This window comes from Mauremys reevesii, linkage group 4, assembly GCF_016161935.1.
Source record: "Mauremys reevesii isolate NIE-2019 linkage group 4, ASM1616193v1, whole genome shotgun sequence".
In the NCBI taxonomy this organism is placed as follows: Eukaryota; Metazoa; Chordata; order Testudines; family Geoemydidae; genus Mauremys; species Mauremys reevesii.
In genome coordinates this window covers 109645956-109663443 of record NC_052626.1, presented here as the reverse complement: position 1 = coordinate 109663443, position 17488 = coordinate 109645956, and the positions used below count along the sequence as shown (strand labels likewise).

The following is a 17488-nucleotide window of genomic DNA, read 5'->3' as shown; positions in this document are numbered from 1 at the left end:
TGCGAGTAAACAGAACCATTTACAACCAGTTGTCCTGGTTAATGGGCTCCATCAAGATTCCAACCCACCATTAATGGCCCACACTTTGCAAAATTACAATAGGACCTCAGAGTAATACTTCATATTTCTAGTTTCAGATACAAGAATGATACATTCATACAAATAGGATGAATATATTCAGTAGATTATAAGCTTTGTAATGATACCTTACAAGAGACCTTTTGCATAAAGCATGTTCCAGTTACATCATATTCACACTCATAAGCATATTTCCATAAACATATGGAGTGCAATGTCACACCTGGAACAAAAACTTAAATAACTTTGAATAAGACCCTAGGTAGGATCGATTAAATCCTTCCACTCTGCTGAGGTAGATAAATTGAATTTCATATTATGTGGTATGTGAGAATCTTTTGAATTATTAGACTATAAAGGAAGACTGGTTAAGATATTGGGCCAGGACTCAAGGGCTGTGGATTAGATTCCTACCTTTTCCACAGACTTTCTGTTACACCCTGGGCAAGTCACTTAACCTCTCAGTGCCTCTATTTCCTGCCTGTAAAATGGCATAATATTCTGTTTCTCCAACTTTTTTTTGCCATTTCTTTAGTTTGTAAACTCTTTGAGGCAGAGACAGTCTCTCACTATGTGTATGTACAACACCAGCTCTGTTGGGGCCCCTTGATGCTACTGTAGTATAGATAATAAAAATTATACCTTAAAATACTAGTCTACTGTGTGTGGATATTAAATATACCAAGCAAGACAAGTCTTCATGTCCTACTTCCTGGATGGAAACCTAGAGCATCAGAGAGCTGAGCTCATCCCTCTAAATCTCAAAACACTATTTATACCATTTGATTGTGATGTATCCCCCACCCAGGTCTTTGTGGCAATTTCAACAACATCCAGATTGATGACTTTCGGACAATTAGTGGAGTTGTGGAGGATTCAGCTTCAGCCTTTGGTAACTCATGGAAGACTAGGGGCAGCTGTCCTGATGTTGAAGATAACTTTGAGGACCCTTGTGCAAACAGTGTGGACAAAGGTACTTATCCTCACTGATGTTCCAGAGCTAAATGTCTTTTATATTTCAGGTAGCCTATAATGCTTTAGAAATCTTTTAACCAGGGAGTTTATGGTCGCAAGAGCTGTCTGTCTTCCAATGCTATTAGAAGAGAGAACAAAATGGTTTTGTCTGGAGGTGGATTTAACCTTAAAAAGGTTGTTCTTCCATGTTTAAAAGGTGATAGTTTTGTTTTTTAAAACAGAACATACATAGTAATGCAGAAGGATGTGGCACTTTCCATTTGATTTGATCACTGAATAATTTGAAAACCCAAAGAAGATGTATTAGAATAAAGGACTTTAAAGACTACAAATAAATTGTTATTAACATTATGCTCCATATCTACTGCTGATATAAATTGGCATAACATCACTGAAATCAGTGGAACTACACCATACTGCACTAGCTGAGGATCTGGCCTGATAAGCCTGACCCTGCATTCCATAGAATCACAGAATCATAGAAGTGTAGGACTGGAAGGGAACTTGATAAGTCATCTAGTCCAGTCCCCTGCACTGAGGCAGTTCTAAGTATTATCTAGACCATCCCTGAGAGGAGTTTATCTAACTTGTTCTTTAAAACTTCCACTGATGGAGATTCCACAATCTCCCTAGATAATTTGTTTCAGGCTTAACTACCCTTACAGTTAGGAAGCTTTCCCTAGTGTCTAATCTAAATTTCCCTTGCTGCAATTTAAGCCTCTTACTTCTCGTGCTGTCCTCAGTGGGTAAGGAAAACAATTTATCACTCTTCTATTTATAACAACTCTTTAAGAGTTTGAAGGCTTTTATCATATCTCCCTGCAGTCTCCTCTTTCCAGACCAAACAAATGCATTTGTTTCAGTCTTTCCTCATAGCTCATGTTTTCTAGACCTTTAATCATTTCTGTTGCTCTCCTCTGGACTTTCCAATATGTCCACATCTTTCCTGAAATGTGGTGCCCAGAACTGGACACAATACTCCAGTTGAGGCCTTATCGGTGCTGAGTAGAGCAGAAGATTTATTTCTCGTGTCTTGCTTACAACACTCCTGTTAATATATCCTAGAATGATGTTTGCTTTTTTTGCAACAGTATTACATTGTTGACTCATATTTAGTTTGTGATCCACTGTAACACACAGATCCTTTTCTGCAGTACTTCTTCCTAGGTGGTCATTTCCCATTTTGTATTTGTGAAATTGATTATTTGTTCCTAAGTGTAGAACTTTTAATTTGTTCTTACTGACTTTCATCCTATTTAGTTAGACCATTTCTCCAGTTTGCCAATATCATTTTGAGAGCTAATCGTGTCCTCCGAAGCATTTGTAACCCGTTCCAGCTTGGTATCATCTGCAAACTTTATAAGTGTACTCTACATGGCATTAACCATATAATTTACGAAGATATTGAACAGAACCTGACACAGAACAGATCCAGGCAGGACCCTAGATGATATGACCTTCCAACTTGACTGAAAACCATTGAAAACTACTCGCTGAGTATGGTTTTCCAACCAGTTATGCACCCACCTTATATAATAGGTTCATCTAGGCTATATTTCCCTAGTTTCCCTAGATGGTCATATGAGACAGTATCAAAAGCCTTACTAAAGTTGAGATATATCGCATCCAGTGCTTCCCCACATCCAAAAGGCTTGTTACCCTGTCAAAGAGGGATGTCAGGTTGTTTTGACATGATTTTTTCTTGACAAATCCATGTTGACGGTTATTTATCACCTTATTATCTTCCTGATGCTTACAAACAGATTGCTTGAATATTTGCTCCATTATCTTTCTGGATGCGGAAATTCAGCTTACTGGTCGATAATACCCTGGGTTGTCCTTATTCCCCTTTTTATAAGTAGGCACTATATTTGCCCCTTTCCAATCCTCTGGGGTCTCTCCTGTCCTCCATGAGTTCTCAAAGATGATCACTAATGGCTCAGAGATCTGTTCAATCAGTTCCTTAAGTATTCTGGGATGTATTTTGTTAGACCCTGCCAACTTGAAGACATTTAATTTGTCTAAGTAATTTTTAACTTGTTCTTTCCCTATTTTAGCCCCAGATTCTACCCCATTTACACTGACATTTACTATGTTAGTTATCCAAACACTGGTAGCCTTTTTGGTAAAAAATGAAACAAAAGAGACATTTGACTCTTTGACCATTGCTGCATTTTCTGTTATTGTCTTTCCCTCCTCATTAAGTAATGGGCCTACCCTTCATTGGTCTTCCTCTTGCTTCTAATGTACTTGCACAATGTTTTCTTGTTACCCTTTATGTCCGTAGCTAGTTTAATCTCATTTTGTGCCTTGGCCTTTCTAATTTTATCCCTACATACTTGTGTGTGTGTTTTTTTTAATATTCATTCTTCATAATTTGACCTAGTTTCTACTTTTTGTATCACTCTTTTTGGAGTTTCAGGTCATTGAAGATCTCCTGGTTAAGCCAGAGTGGTCTTCAACCATACTTTCTATCTTTCCTACTCATTGGGATAGTTTGCTTTTGTGCTCTTAATAATGTCTACTTAAAAAAACTGCCAATTCTCCTGAACTCTTTTTTCCCTTAGACTTGCTCCCCATCAAATCTTACCTGCCAGTTCTCTGAGTTAAAGTTTGCCTTCTTGAAGTCCATTGTCTTTATTCAGCTATTTTCCCTCCTACTATTCCTTAGAATCATGATCGCTAACATTTTATGATCATTTTCACCCAATCTGCCTTCCACCTTCAAATTCTCAATTGGTGCCTCCCCATTTGTCAGAATCAAGTGTAGAACAACCTCTCCCCTAGTTGCTTTCTCCACCTTTTTTAATAAAAATTGTCTCCAATGCATTTCAAGAACCTGTTGGATAATCTGTGCCCTGCTGTATTATTTTCCCAACAGATGTGTAGGTATTTGAAATCCCCCATCACCACCAAGTCCTGTGCTTTCAATTATTTTATTAGTTGTTTAAAAAAAAAATCCTCATCCACCTCTTCTTCTTGGTTAGGTGGTCTATAGTTGGCTCCTGCCATAACGTCACCCTTGGTTTTTACTCCTTTTTTCCTTACCTTGAGACTTTCAACAGGGTTGCCTCTCATTTCTATCTCAACCTCAGTGCAGGTGTATACATCTTTGGTATACTAGGCAACACATTCTCCCTTTTCCCCTGCCTGTCCTTTCTGAACAAGCTGTACCTATCTGCAGCCAAAACTCCCAGTTTGGCTTCAGTGCAACATCTGCCCTGGTAACTGCCACTGTGTGTTAGGAAATCTACAGTTTGCTGGTGATCACATGGCTAGTTCGATCATGTCTTTGGAAGCGATTGGAAAAAAACGCTTAAAATGAGAAAAATGCATTCTAACATCTGTCCTGCAAACCTAAACCACAGGACTGATATTAGTAGCAAATGGAAATGTTCAGACCGGGGAATAGCTAACTGTCTGTCCACTATATCTATCAGTCTAATCACACTCATCACTATGGTTTCTGATTGTCTACTATTTCCTTCCACTCTTACCTGAATGTCTTAAAATATCTTCAAGATGAAAAACATTTTAGAGATTTGTAAAGCCCATTGAGAAAGAGGGAGATTATAAATTTGCATATGTGACTTTGGGCAGTTTATCCTTATTTTCCCTTTCAGAAAAATTTGGGCAGCACTGGTGTGAACTTCTGTCTAACACAAGTGGTGTGTTTGCTTCCTGTCATTCCGTTGTAGATCCCGCATCATATGTCAAGGTAAGGAATTGTTTTAGTCTAGTCCAAAACTTGACCTGCCATAAATGTATTCTGATCAGGCGGGGATTACATGCTGTATTCTACTTGCTCTTTAAAATTAAATGCACCGATGCCAATGAGGAAGTAACAAAACAAGAGTTTAAGAATGTTCTGCCTGGGTTTTTGGTTCTTTTCTATTGTGGACACAGCTGCTTTTCAACTGCCAATTTCTGCACCCACAAGGCATCAGATGCATTAGAACTTACTAAGAAATCACATGACAATTCCCAAGTGTCTATGGGTCTTGTAGGTGTGTGCTGTTGGGGTCGCCCCTCTCTGAGGTGGCTGGGAGCCATGCTGCCTCACTACACAAGTCCGGTGAGTCGGCGAATTAGCTTGGTGTGGCAGGAAACAGTCAATGGCTCAGGCCATCCGGCAGAGGCTGAGCAAATAGTTCAGTAACACGCCCAGGTCAGGGCGGGACAGCAAACAAACACTTCAGGGCTCAGACTCTCAGGCAGGGGCTGAGCAGAGAGTTCAGTAATAAGCCCAGGCTCTAGGTCAGGGCAGGGCAGCAAACAAGCAGTTCAAGAGCAAAGCCCAGGCTTCTGGTCCTGAGCGTCAGGGCAAGGGGGAGACTGCCACCCGTGAATGGGGTGGCAGGGGGGACGCAGGCCCACCCACTCCACTGCGTCCCAGTCCGGGGCCCTGACAGTGGCAGGCGACCTGCTGCTGTGTCAGTGGGGATCCTGGCCACAACACACTGACATCAGCTCTGGGTGTGCCACAGGCAGACTAGAGTCGGCTGCCCCCGGGCTACTTCCGACCTCCCCCTCTAGCAGTACCTGTATCTGGTCAGCATCCTCTATGGCATCGAGCACCATGGGCTCCTCGGCGTACTCCACAAGTGGTAAGCTGGGCAGCTCCTCTGGGTCCCTTCTCACCGGTAGGCTTACTGGCTTCTCCGGCGTCTGGTCGGCGTCCGGCCTTAATGGGTATGGCCAGTCCTCGGGTCGGTCACAGGCGGCAGGAGTCTCCCCAGCGGGAGCTAGGGCACCAGCGTCTGGCCTCTTTGGCGGCCAGGCAGCTTCTGAGCCCTGGGGTTGGGCTTTTATACTTCCTGTCCTGTGCCTTGACCTCTGGGGGCGGGCGCAGGCTCCAGTGGCTCCCCACACTTTGGCATCCGGAGGGGCTCGTCCCTCTCTGGGGCAGCTGGGAGCCAGGCCGTCTCACTACAGGTCTATTCATAAGGCTGCTTTGCTGTGTAAAGCCAGGAATCCAGCCTTTTCCGTGAACCTGAGACATAGTCTGTTCACTTCCAATATTAGCTAATGAAGCCTCCTTTAAGCTATCCACACAAGCTTTTCCAAAGCAAATTCAGTAGATTCATTTTTATTTGAAAGACTTTGGCCATTAGGCACCAACACACTTTCCTCAGAAGAGAGACTGTTTACTATCAACAATGTCCCATTAAGAGTCAAAAGAAGCAATTCCTTTTCACCCTCCCTAGGCACAGCTATTAAGGTCTCACAAACTTCAAAGATTTCACCCAGAAATTCCTTTCCTTCTGCAATATCATGAACTGCAACAGATTCTTTCTGAACTTTCATTGTGTCCAGAACAGACTGTGGCACAACAGACAAATAACCAAACTCCTTCTGAGTTTCACTTACATCCAGAATCACCTCGGGCACATTAGGAGGATTTTTACCCAACTCCCTTTCAGGCATTGGCAGGTTTACAGTGGTGCCTGTGGCTCCATGGAGCCAGGCCCATGCTCAGAAGGGGCACCGGCCTGCTCCACTTGCACTGCACCCCGAGACCCTGCTGGCTCCCCCTACCCACCACTTGCAGTTGTGGTGGGGCTGTGGGCAGGGGGGCTCTGGGCAGAGGTGGTATTGTGCAGGGTGCTGTGCATTTGTGGGGGAGATCTGGGGGAGCACTGGGCATAGTGGGTCTAGGGGGACTCTGGCCATAGGGAGTTGGGGAATTGTTGGGCGAAGGTGTGGGAGGTGTGGTGTGGCATGGGCCCGCCCCCGAGGGGAAGGGGCATGCTGGCAGCACAGGGTCAAGCGGGCCACTGTGCATCTGGCAACTACCGGTTTGTAAATAGCGCCCTCGCACTGGGCTGGGTGGAGCGGGGCCGCCCCTGCCATGCCATGCCCCATTGATTCTGGCTGGCCCCTTGCTCTGGGGACTGATCTTCCTGCGCCATGCTCCATTGCCTCCATGGTGGCCCACAAATATGTTTGATGCCGGGCTCACAAAAGGTTAATCTGGCCCTGCTTTCAGGTAAGCTGGTAGACTTCATAGTCAAAGGGTTAGAAGTGTTTTCTCCCCTGCAGCTCTCTTTGCTCAACAACTACAAGCTTAGGAACCATTTCTTCCTTATCACAAGTTTCCACACTGTCCGTGGGCAACATAGTCAAATCACCTTTATGCGTTCCTTATGTCCTGGCTATGAGATCAACCTGATCAGACAAGGTTGTCATATCTTTACCCAGCAACACACTAGCAACAGGCAAAATAGAAGCATCAGAATTGCTTGGTCTCTGGGAGCTATTTATGACATTAGCTGGATGAACCTGGTTACAATGTCATTATTCCTAGCAGACACAAATTTAGGATCTCTTCCTTTCTGGGCTTTAGTTGTATCCAGAATCAACTCTGAGTCAACAGATAAATTGTCAACCATCATAGGCTGACAGGCTTCTTCTGTCTGCTTTACAGGCAAAAAAGAGCTGGAGAAACATTCTCCTTTAACAGACAAACAGCTCAGGATATCATTTCCCTTGTACCAGCACTTATGGCTGTTCACAGACAAATGCTCGGATAGTGGGACAGCTTCCTTAACAGGCAAGTTGCCACTTCCAACAAACAAACTTCTGCTTTCCACAGACAGTGGCTCATACTGATCTACTTTAAGCAAATCACTTTTACATTGCCTAGGCTCACTTTTACAAGCTTTACTAGCCAACAATCCATTACTCCCCAAGAATGTACCCTTTCCTTCCTCAGTTAGGGCTTTAACCTGACCATTAACTTTAATCTGCTCTAGAGAAACATTTTCCTGACCAAAGAGTATTCTTTGTGCTTTATCTAATTCCAGATTCACTTCTCAGATACTAGACAGACATTCAGAAACATCATTTACAGACAAACTGCTCTTTTTAACAGATAAACAGCTCTCTTTTTCAGACAAACATTCGAGGAAACGCTCCAGAGGCAAGTCCTTGCCCCTAATTGACACAGGTTTAGGATTATTTCTTTCCTCTGACTGGTTTATGTCAACCTGACTGAACAAAGCTTTAATATCATCGCCAATCAAAAGATCCTTAGGCAATAACTTCCTTACACCAGCTATAACTTCCTGTTTAACACCATTCCACTCAAGGTGGATTTTGGCTAAAGGCACATTTACATTTACTCATAGAGGATTACACTATTAACACTCTTATCTGGGTAAGTAATCTTCCTTTTTGACAAGATCTGCTTTAACAAGAGTGATATTAGAAGCTGTAATTTGCCCTAAACAGCTTTTACCATTGATTTTTACATTCTCTGCACATGTTATGGTGTTACCTTTATCTGAGCTCACAGCAGGGCCGCCCAGAGGGGGGGGCAAGAGGGGCAATTTGCCCCAGGCCCCGCGTCCCGCAGGGGCCCCCACGAGTGTTTTCCGGGGCCCCTGGAGTGTTTCCCGTCTTCCCGCGGACGAGTGGACCTGCCGCAGGCATGACTGCGGAGGGGGCACTCGTCCCGCGGCTCGGCTGGACCTCCCGCAGGCATGACTGCGGAGGGGGCGCTCGTCCCGCGGCTCGGCTGGACCTCCCGCAGGCATGACTGCGGCAGGTCAACCGGAGCCGCGGGACCACGGCACCCGCTCGTCCCGGGCTCCGGTCGACCTGCCGCAGGCATGCCTGCGGGAGCTCAACCGGAGCCAAATGCCGCCCCCCAGGGAAAGGGCCGCCCCACGCGCCTGCTTGGCGCGCTGGGGTCTAGAGCCGCCCCTGAGCGGGGGCCCCCCGCCGCCGAAGACCCCGGGCCCCCGGAATTCTCTGGGCGGCCCTGGCTCACAGTAAAAGCATTTACATAAAAGGTGGCAGTGTTGGGGTATATTTGGTTACACACAGACAACTGCTTAGACTCGTACAATATACCGACATTGTTATAAACTGGATAGATTCTATCCCCATCTTTGTTGTTATGAGGAGATGGCTTTTCAGGATGATACAGCTTCTGCTGTTCTTCCATTGGTTTTTTTTATTTGGATCTTAAGTCTGGCAACCCTCTCCTCAGCAGCCAGCCATTCCATGTGCCTTGCATGGGCTTTTTCTTTCTTTCTTTTTCTTTCTTTCTTTCTTTCTTTCTTTCTTTCTTTCTTTCTTTCTTTCTTTCTTTCTTTCTTTCTTTCTTTCTTTCTTTCAGCAGCTTCTCTTTTCATATCAGCTATTTTTTGTTCATGTTCAAACTGCTGCTGGTTTCTCAATGCAAGCATTTTTGCTGGGTCTACTTCCTTATCACTGGCAATTAACAGATTTTTCAGTTCCTGCTCTGGGGCTTTTTCTTAAAAGACAACTCCCTCTGTGAGCACAATTCTTCCAGGTTTTTTCTGTCGGGCTCTTGATCATGGGTCACTCACTCACTGATTTTTAACCTTTAAACTCTCCAATATCAAAATTAATTTTTGAAAAGTGTGTGGTTCTGATCCAAGAACCCAATTAACCTGTGGTAATATGTATCCTAGCACTACTACGCCACTGTGACCGGGGTCCCAGTGGGGGCCAGCTGTGGTCACTCAATTAGGGTGAACTACAAAGAATGGGGCAGACAAACCCCAAAGCTGGTGGATAATTCAATAGTTAGATTTACCAAGCCAGCATTAAACAGCTTCTGTTATACCTCACTGGTTACTCAGAAGTTCAAACACCACAGTTCCCTTAAAGTGATCCAGCCTCAGGCCTCCATTTGGGTACCCTCGTCAAATATGATGATTTCTGAAAATGTTATTTCATCATATAAAAGAAAAGGTTCTACTAATCCCAAATGATTGGAGACATTATCTCCCAGGTTATTGAATATTCCAGATCTAACCCAAATACATGCTTATGCCAATTCTTATTAACTAAGCTAAAATGTATTTAAAAAGAAAAGAGGGTGAGAGTACGGTTAAAAGATCAATATACATACAGACATGGGTTCAATTCATTAAGGTTCAGATTCATAGCAGAGATGGTGAGCTTTGTAGTTGCAAAGAGTTCTTTCAGAAATAGTCCATAGGTTATAGTCCAATGTCATTGCAGGGTGTTCCAGTTTAGAACTGGGAGCTCAGTCCTTGTGGCCTAAGCTTCCCCTGTATGAAGCCTCAAGCAGATCTGAGAGGACAGAATCAGGACCCAATGATTTTTTATACAGTTTTCTAGCCTCCTCTTGACCATACAGTCCTTGGTAAACAATAGGCTTTTGATGTAACCTTCTGTTTCCTAAACACCACTAGTAATTAGTTACACAAATTAACATAGGACAATTTATCCAGTTGGCAGACTATCATCATTCATCCAAGATTCATCTAAATGTTAATATTCCCTTTTGATCTCTGAATTAATAGTTATAGGGACATACAGGAACAGTCTGTTTACCTGGCTAGCATTTAAGATACACATAATCAGTATTGCTTCTAACTTCTAACAATATAGGTTTGCATTTCAAAGTTCTAGCCTATTTACGTGAATGGCCCTAATTACCATCCACATACCTTTCTAACATGACTTTAAAGTTGGCCTTGGGGTCATTCAACCTGCAAGCTGTTTAACCTTTTCTGACCATGAGTTATATTTTGTATAAGATGCATTGAAATTATATAACAATGGTAGAAATGATGGTTTGCATGATTATATTTTAATTAGACAACATCACAGACCCATTTTCATCAAAAAGATTCCAATGAAAAAAATGCTGATGAGCTCTGATGCATAGCCCATTGTAGTCAATGGGGCTGCTCATATGTCTAAAGTGAAGCATAGGCCTCAGTGTTTTGCTGGACTGGGGCTTTAGTAACCAGCAAGGCATTTAAACTAACTAGTTTGATATCTTGCCACAAATGGTGCTAGCTCATTTTCATTGTGAAATGATAAGACTTGTAGGTATTAAAGTCTAAAGAAAAGAAACTGAATAGATGGAGGTAAGACACTAGCTTTCTGCGCACATTGTTTATACCAAGAAGGTAATTTAACACGTTACTTAAGAAATCTTCCAAGAAAGAGTTCAGTGCTTCTGAAACATCTTGGCTTCACACTTCATTTAAAATTCAGATCTAAAAAAAAGAATATACTCAACATCAGCGGCTTTTATATCATACTCTTTGTGGTGAAGACATTAGCCACTCCCTATTAAAATTGCAACAAACTGTCCTTAGAAAGCCCTGATTTCACACCTCTGTAATTATGATATGGAAAAACTGACTTGGCCTGAAAATGGCCATTTTTATTCTGAAGGTACAGATGGTTCTGAAAAATTTGAAAAAAAACAACCCTCTAGCGTTTTTTTTTTATACAAGTCACTTAGAAATCACCTGGGATTTTAACTTTGACTTATCCAATGTGCCTTTGGGTCCAACTAAAAAATGGCTTGTAAGTTACCTTTCAAATGTTCCAAATTATTAAATCTCATTGAAAACTCATGGGCCAGCTATGTTTAAAATAGGTTGCAATTAATTAATTATTGTTTTGGATAATTTTGCTGCTCCTGTTGATTTCAATGAGAGTTATTGGCCCAATTCTCCCACTGATGTCAAATGGGAGCTTTTCCCATTAATATAAGCAGGAGCAGGCATGGCCACTGTCTGTGTATGTTGCCTTCTACTGACTGGTTGCCGCTTAGAAAGAACATAAGGGTACTTCTGTAGGTGATAGCTACCAGAGCTCTTGTTTTAGCTCGGTGGTAGAGGCTGTGTTTTTTAAGAGGGAGGATCAGGGTTTCAGTCTCAGCTAACCAAATGTGTGTTATGAGGAGGAAATAATCTGGGTACCTTAAAAGTTGCAAACACTGTCCCATAATAAAGTTGAATTTGTTCACTTTGTAATCCAAAAAAGGAACATTCTTTGGCTTTCAAATATTGAGGATTAAGTCTCACTGGCAACGAGTTTATGATCATATAAATATTTAAGATGGCTCCTTGTTTCTGCTGCTCGGGCTCTCATCATAATATCAGTTTCCTTGTGTATTGCCTAGAACTGTGTTTATGACACTTGTAATGCTGAGAAGAGTGAAGCGGCCCTGTGTAGCGTGCTCTCTACATACTCCAGAGATTGTGCTGCAAGAGGAGTACACCTGAAAGGCTGGAGGCTTGGGGTCTGTGGTATGTGTAACATATTAATATGTGTATATGCACAGGAGAACACTTTTTTGGAGCTCTTACGCTGTTGAAACAACTATGTTCTGTGCTCACATGCCAAGGTGATAGGTATCTTAGAAATAGGATAGAACAGGGGTTGGCAACCTTTCAGAAGTGGTGTTCTGAGTTTTCATTTATTCACTCTAATTTAAGGTTTTGCATGCCAGTAATACATGTTAACATTTTTAGAAGGTCTCTTTCTAGAAGTCCATAATATATAACTAAACTATTGTTGTATGTAAAGTAAATAAGGTTTTAAAAATGTTTAAGAAGCTTCATTTAAAATTAAATTAAAATGCTGAGCCCCCCCCAGACCGGTGGCCAGGACCTGGGCAGTGTAAGTGCCACTGAAAATCAGCTTGCGTGCCGCCTTTGGCACACGTGCCATAGGTTGCCTACCCCTGGGATAGAAGCATACTCTGGGCCATATCCTCAGCTTGTTGTAAATTGATGTTGCTCCACTGAAGTCAAGATAGCTACGCTGATTGAAACCAGGTGAGGGTCTGACCTCGTGTGTTCTTTCTATGGGAATAATGGATGAATTTATCATTCATGAACATGAGGGATTAATATCCTTAGCTAAATCAAGGCATAGCATGGGCAGGAATTAGGCAAACTCTGAATACAAAGGGACTTCCAATATATTTTAGTCTCGGCTGCCATAAGATCCATTTCTGGTCAGTTTCTGACGGACAACATCTACCTTTACACCAGTCCTTACCTATATACAAACTTGCATCATTTTAATTAAACTGATTTGTTTTATGTTACATTAAAGTAACAGTTTCTTGCAAAAAGTGTATTTGCACATATCATCTGAGGAGCATAACCTACTTCATAAATATTAATTAATTCAGCCCACAAACTCTCCTGTAATTTAAGTACTAATATCCCCATTGTATAGATAGGTAGTCTGTGGCACCAAGCGATTAAATGACTTTCAAAAGGCCACATAGCGAGTCAGTAGCATCGACAGGAATAATATAGGAGTCCTCGTTTTTAGTGTTCTGATCTTACTACTAGATAGCTGTGTCTCTTATAGACCGTTTCAATGGTCTTTGGAGGGTATATATGGATAAATGCATTTATGCTTTTAAATGGGTATATATTACATCACAAACTTCTTTTTGCTAAATGGGGTTACTCCTTTGGGGCTTGATCAATTCACTGTTGAAGTTAATGGGAGACCTTCCACTGACCCCACTGGGTACTGGATCAGGATCGACACTCGGGGACTAAGTTTTCTCCATTACCTTAATTTTTATTTCTGCATTGCCATTCTTCCACTGATGATCAGAGGATTCACTTGATTAACTCTTGCTATCATAAGTGTGGTTTGTTTGCAATAATTCCCAAGTGATTGGTCTGAGAATAGCTGCTCATTGACAGCATTTTTTGAAAATCTCTCATTTTTCCTAAGAATGATTTCATGACTGGAAACCCATCTGAATATAAAATCATAAGATAATGGTATATATGCAATTTAGATTCCCCTTGGATCTACTACAGTTTGTCTATCTATTGGTTAATTACATGCCTTTGAGGCTACTTGAATTTTCCAGATGTGGTAAACAATGTAATTAGAGTAGTGACTTGTAGAAAGAATTTAAAATTACGGTACAAGCAATTTAACAAACTTTTGGTACAGTAATTCAAAAGGAACACAGTGTATTCTACATCTGATTGGCGTATAAATATACAGCTGTATGTATTATATACAGTGTCCGTCTATTGAAAGCTTTCCTGACAGGTGAAGAATTGCAGAACAAGATGCACTTCAGTGTGTGCCAAAAGTTAGAAACTACATTATGAAAAGCAGGAGAGGGCTGTAGCATTGGTTTAAGAAACAAAACTCCATTCACTCATGATGAAGTTGGTAATATCAGCTTCAAACAATACCCAATTTACCCTCTAACGCTGGGAAAAAAATACTGATTGTTCAACTTTCACAATACTTCTTTGCCTTCAGACTTGTTTAAAGAAGAATAAGTACCCTTTTGGGAACATACCAGTGCTAAGAATAAAGTCTGTTGTGCAGCATTATTCATGAGAGAATGAGTAAATAGGCCAGATTGTGCTCCATTTCACTGGTGTTTTACACTGCTTTGATTTCCAAGGCTCTTTCAGATACTGCAGAGATATTAAAAAAGGACAGGACTGCAGCCAGATGCAAGGCAGTTCAAACCTCAAAGGTTACACATCTTTAACAGTGAATAGTATAATCAAACATCATCTTCTCGGAAAACCTCACAGTAGAGCTCTAATCCCTGAATTAGATACTTATGCAGCAAAGACAGGAGGATGGAGCAGCATTTGTCCCTCCGATGGCTCCAAATTTTGGCCCAACTGACCTGCACTGCCTAACACCACCACGTCCCACTCCCTTTTAGAGGCCTCTGGACTGACCAATAACCGCAGAGGACACTGCACTGCCCTACCTTATGGTTAAATCCACCTTTCTGGCTCTTCCCTATAATCTGGCACGAGCAAAAATGGCAGGAGCCACTTACCTCTCAGTGTAAGCCAAGGTTATTTTACCACATACTTGGTGTAGAGATTGGAAGATGCCACTCCTCAGTAGCCCATGCAGTTTGATCAGTCTTCCACTTGCTCAGAAGGATAACTGAGCCCTGTTAGACTTGATACTTCGCCTTTCAGTCCATGCAGAGAAGCCAAAAGACTTTGCTTCTCTTTTTCCCAAAGGATGCTACAAGAGTCATTCTGTCTTTCCATTCTTCTCCAGAAAGCTTCTAGAACCTACATGTAGTTTCCTTGGCAACAGTATGTCATCAGCAGAGAGTTCTCTGGCCGCTGCCCATTCAACTTCACATGTACAATAATAGTGTTAATTTTTTTTTCAAATTACTCCTAATTAGAGAGTCTCATATCTTTGGTAGATCTTACTGTACTAAGTTGATGGATCATTGTGGGCCAGGGACTGTATGTAATTTCATGGGAGAGGGTGACCACAGCTCCTCCAGCAGCAAAGAACAGTGTGTGTGTGGTGGGGGGAATTAGGTAAGTTCTCTCAGGTTATAACACCTCCAGAGGGGTGCCACCACCTGGAGAGGCTTGCATATACTGGTTCAAACTGGATGCTTTAGATACCAACAGACAAAGAAAGGACATTTGGGTAAAATAGTGTGAGTTTAAACTGACTCAGGCCCTGCTTTCTGATCCAGCAAACAGATAGGACCTTCTATCCAAGGGAGGCCCCAGTCTTTCCTGGGAAGAACTGGAAGGACTTGACCTATTCATGAGGGTTCTTGTTCTGAGCAAAAGAAGTTATGAACTTGTAGCCACAGAGAAGCCCCTGTGTGGGGTTTGAAGGACTGACTCCTACCAGAGCCCTTGTTGGGGTTGGGCAGGGGAGGGTGATCTCTGGAAAGCTTCATTAGCATGTGTGTAGGTTCTTTTATTATTTTTCATTTGTTTTCTTTAATGCTTTCGCTTTAAGAATAAATGTTTTTGCTCAGAAAGAGCAGTGTGGTAACGTAACGTTGGGCAATTATGCTGTTTCTAACATCTAGAGAAAAAGTAAAGCAGGTCTGCTTAGGCAGTCTGACCTGCCGGGGAACAACACAGGTAACTGCAACCTGGAAAAACCTTGGTCAGCATAGGTGCTGGAACTACAGGTGGTGGGGGTGCTGCTTGAAGTGGTTTCCATTATATACAGGGTTTACAGTTTGGTTCAATGGCTCTCAGCACCCCCACTATACAAATTGTTCCAGCACCTCTGCCTGTTGGGAGGGAGAGAAATGTGCGGTTTTGCCCAAGAGAGATGATAGCTAAGGAGCCTGGAGCCTAGAGTGCATGACCTTGCTGGACCACAGAGAGGAAATCCAGCTGCAATTGCCCTGAACTGTGACATTCATTAGTAATGCAGAACACAGGTTTATTTTTAAACATAAGGACATATTAGAGGTATGCAGTATTTGCACCCTGACGTGATAGCATTGAATATATTTCAGTGTTTTGGCTAATTAATTCTAAATACCTTAGGTAAGGCGAGTTCCAACACTTTCCTTTGGAGAGAGTCTTCATCGTTAGGAGGAAAAGTATATGTAGTTATCCAAGAGCAGAGGTGATAATTTAACACTGCAGGTCCCAAGCCCATTTTAGTCCTTATTTTATTTGTCTTGTAAAGATGTCTCTAAGGACTGTCCTGAAACGATGGTATTCAGCTACGATGTGAAGTTCTGTAACCACTCCTGCCGCTCCCTGAGCGAGCCTGATCTGCTGTGTAATATCCAGAGCACTCCTGTAGAGGGCTGTGGTTGTCCCAAGGAGACCTACCTAAATGCTGATGAATGTGTGTCTCCAGAAGACTGTCCATGTTACTACAAAGACAAGACAATTCAAGCTGGGAAATCATTCCAAGAGGACAAACTCATGTGGTAAGTTGTTTCAGATGAACTGAAGAATGTATGGTAGATGCATTGTCATGTTAAACGTACGCTGCAGTCCACGAGAGTAATAATCTCTGAATGAATTCATATCATACCAAGGAATGATGAGATTTTCTATTTGACAATACTGGGTCAGGTTCCACCATGGTCCAATGGACAAACCCCAAAGTGGTTGAGTCCAAGTGCTCTAAGAGTGAACAAAAGGCTTCTATAACATGGGAGGTGAGAGCCACACATAATTGGTAAGAGCAAGAGGAGAGATTAGCTCCTGCAATGGGAAAGGGTTGAGTGCATGAAAAGGGAGAAGAAATGGAGAGTTGATCCGAAGTCAGGAGGAGGGAGGTCAGAGGGGCTAGCAGAGTAGAAGTAACATTAGCAGGGAGGTAGGAGGGCAGTAGAGAATGGGGAAGGAATAATGAGCTGCAGAAAAAGAAAAAAGAATGGTGGGGTGGAAGCAAATGTGGGACACAATGGTAGATTTGTGACTGGCCTGGCCTCAGGAGTCCCCCTCATGCAGTATTAGGACTGACTGAAATTTCACTTTTTTTTTGTAATTTTGGTAAAAAATGGCTTTTTGCCACTATTACAACTTTTTGTGGGAAAAAAATTATTTTCACTGAAAATTTCTTCTTTTTGAAATGAAAAATGAGAAAGGAAATCAGAACATTTTTACAGTTTTCAAAAACAGAATGCTTTGGAGCCAAAAATGACCTTTGAGAATAAAAATTTTCCAGCATTGAATAATCAAGAAATTGACAAACACTAAAACAATAAAAGGATTTAAATTTTCCATGACAAATAACTGGCATTTTCAACTAGCTCTACATATTACACCGAATAACAGAATCGCTAATTATAATAATGTGCACTTATATAGCCCCTTTCACTGGAGGATCTCAAAGTATTTTATAAACACTAATTAATTTGGCATCCCAA

At 42.1% G+C, this 17488-nt stretch overlaps 1 protein-coding gene across 1 annotated transcript in view; it reads left to right on the top strand.

Moving 5' to 3' along the window:
• Nucleotides 1-17488, top strand: part of LOC120403968 (mucin-5B-like) — a 69862-nt gene that overhangs the window by 18725 nt on the left and 33649 nt on the right. Inside the window, exons 13-16 of the mRNA XM_039535990.1 lie at nt 887-1051; nt 4677-4771; nt 11981-12107; nt 16291-16540. Of these exons, the coding sequence (XP_039391924.1) occupies nt 887-1051; nt 4677-4771; nt 11981-12107; nt 16291-16540 (637 nt within the window). The remainder of the gene's footprint in view (nt 1-886; nt 1052-4676; nt 4772-11980; nt 12108-16290; nt 16541-17488) is intronic.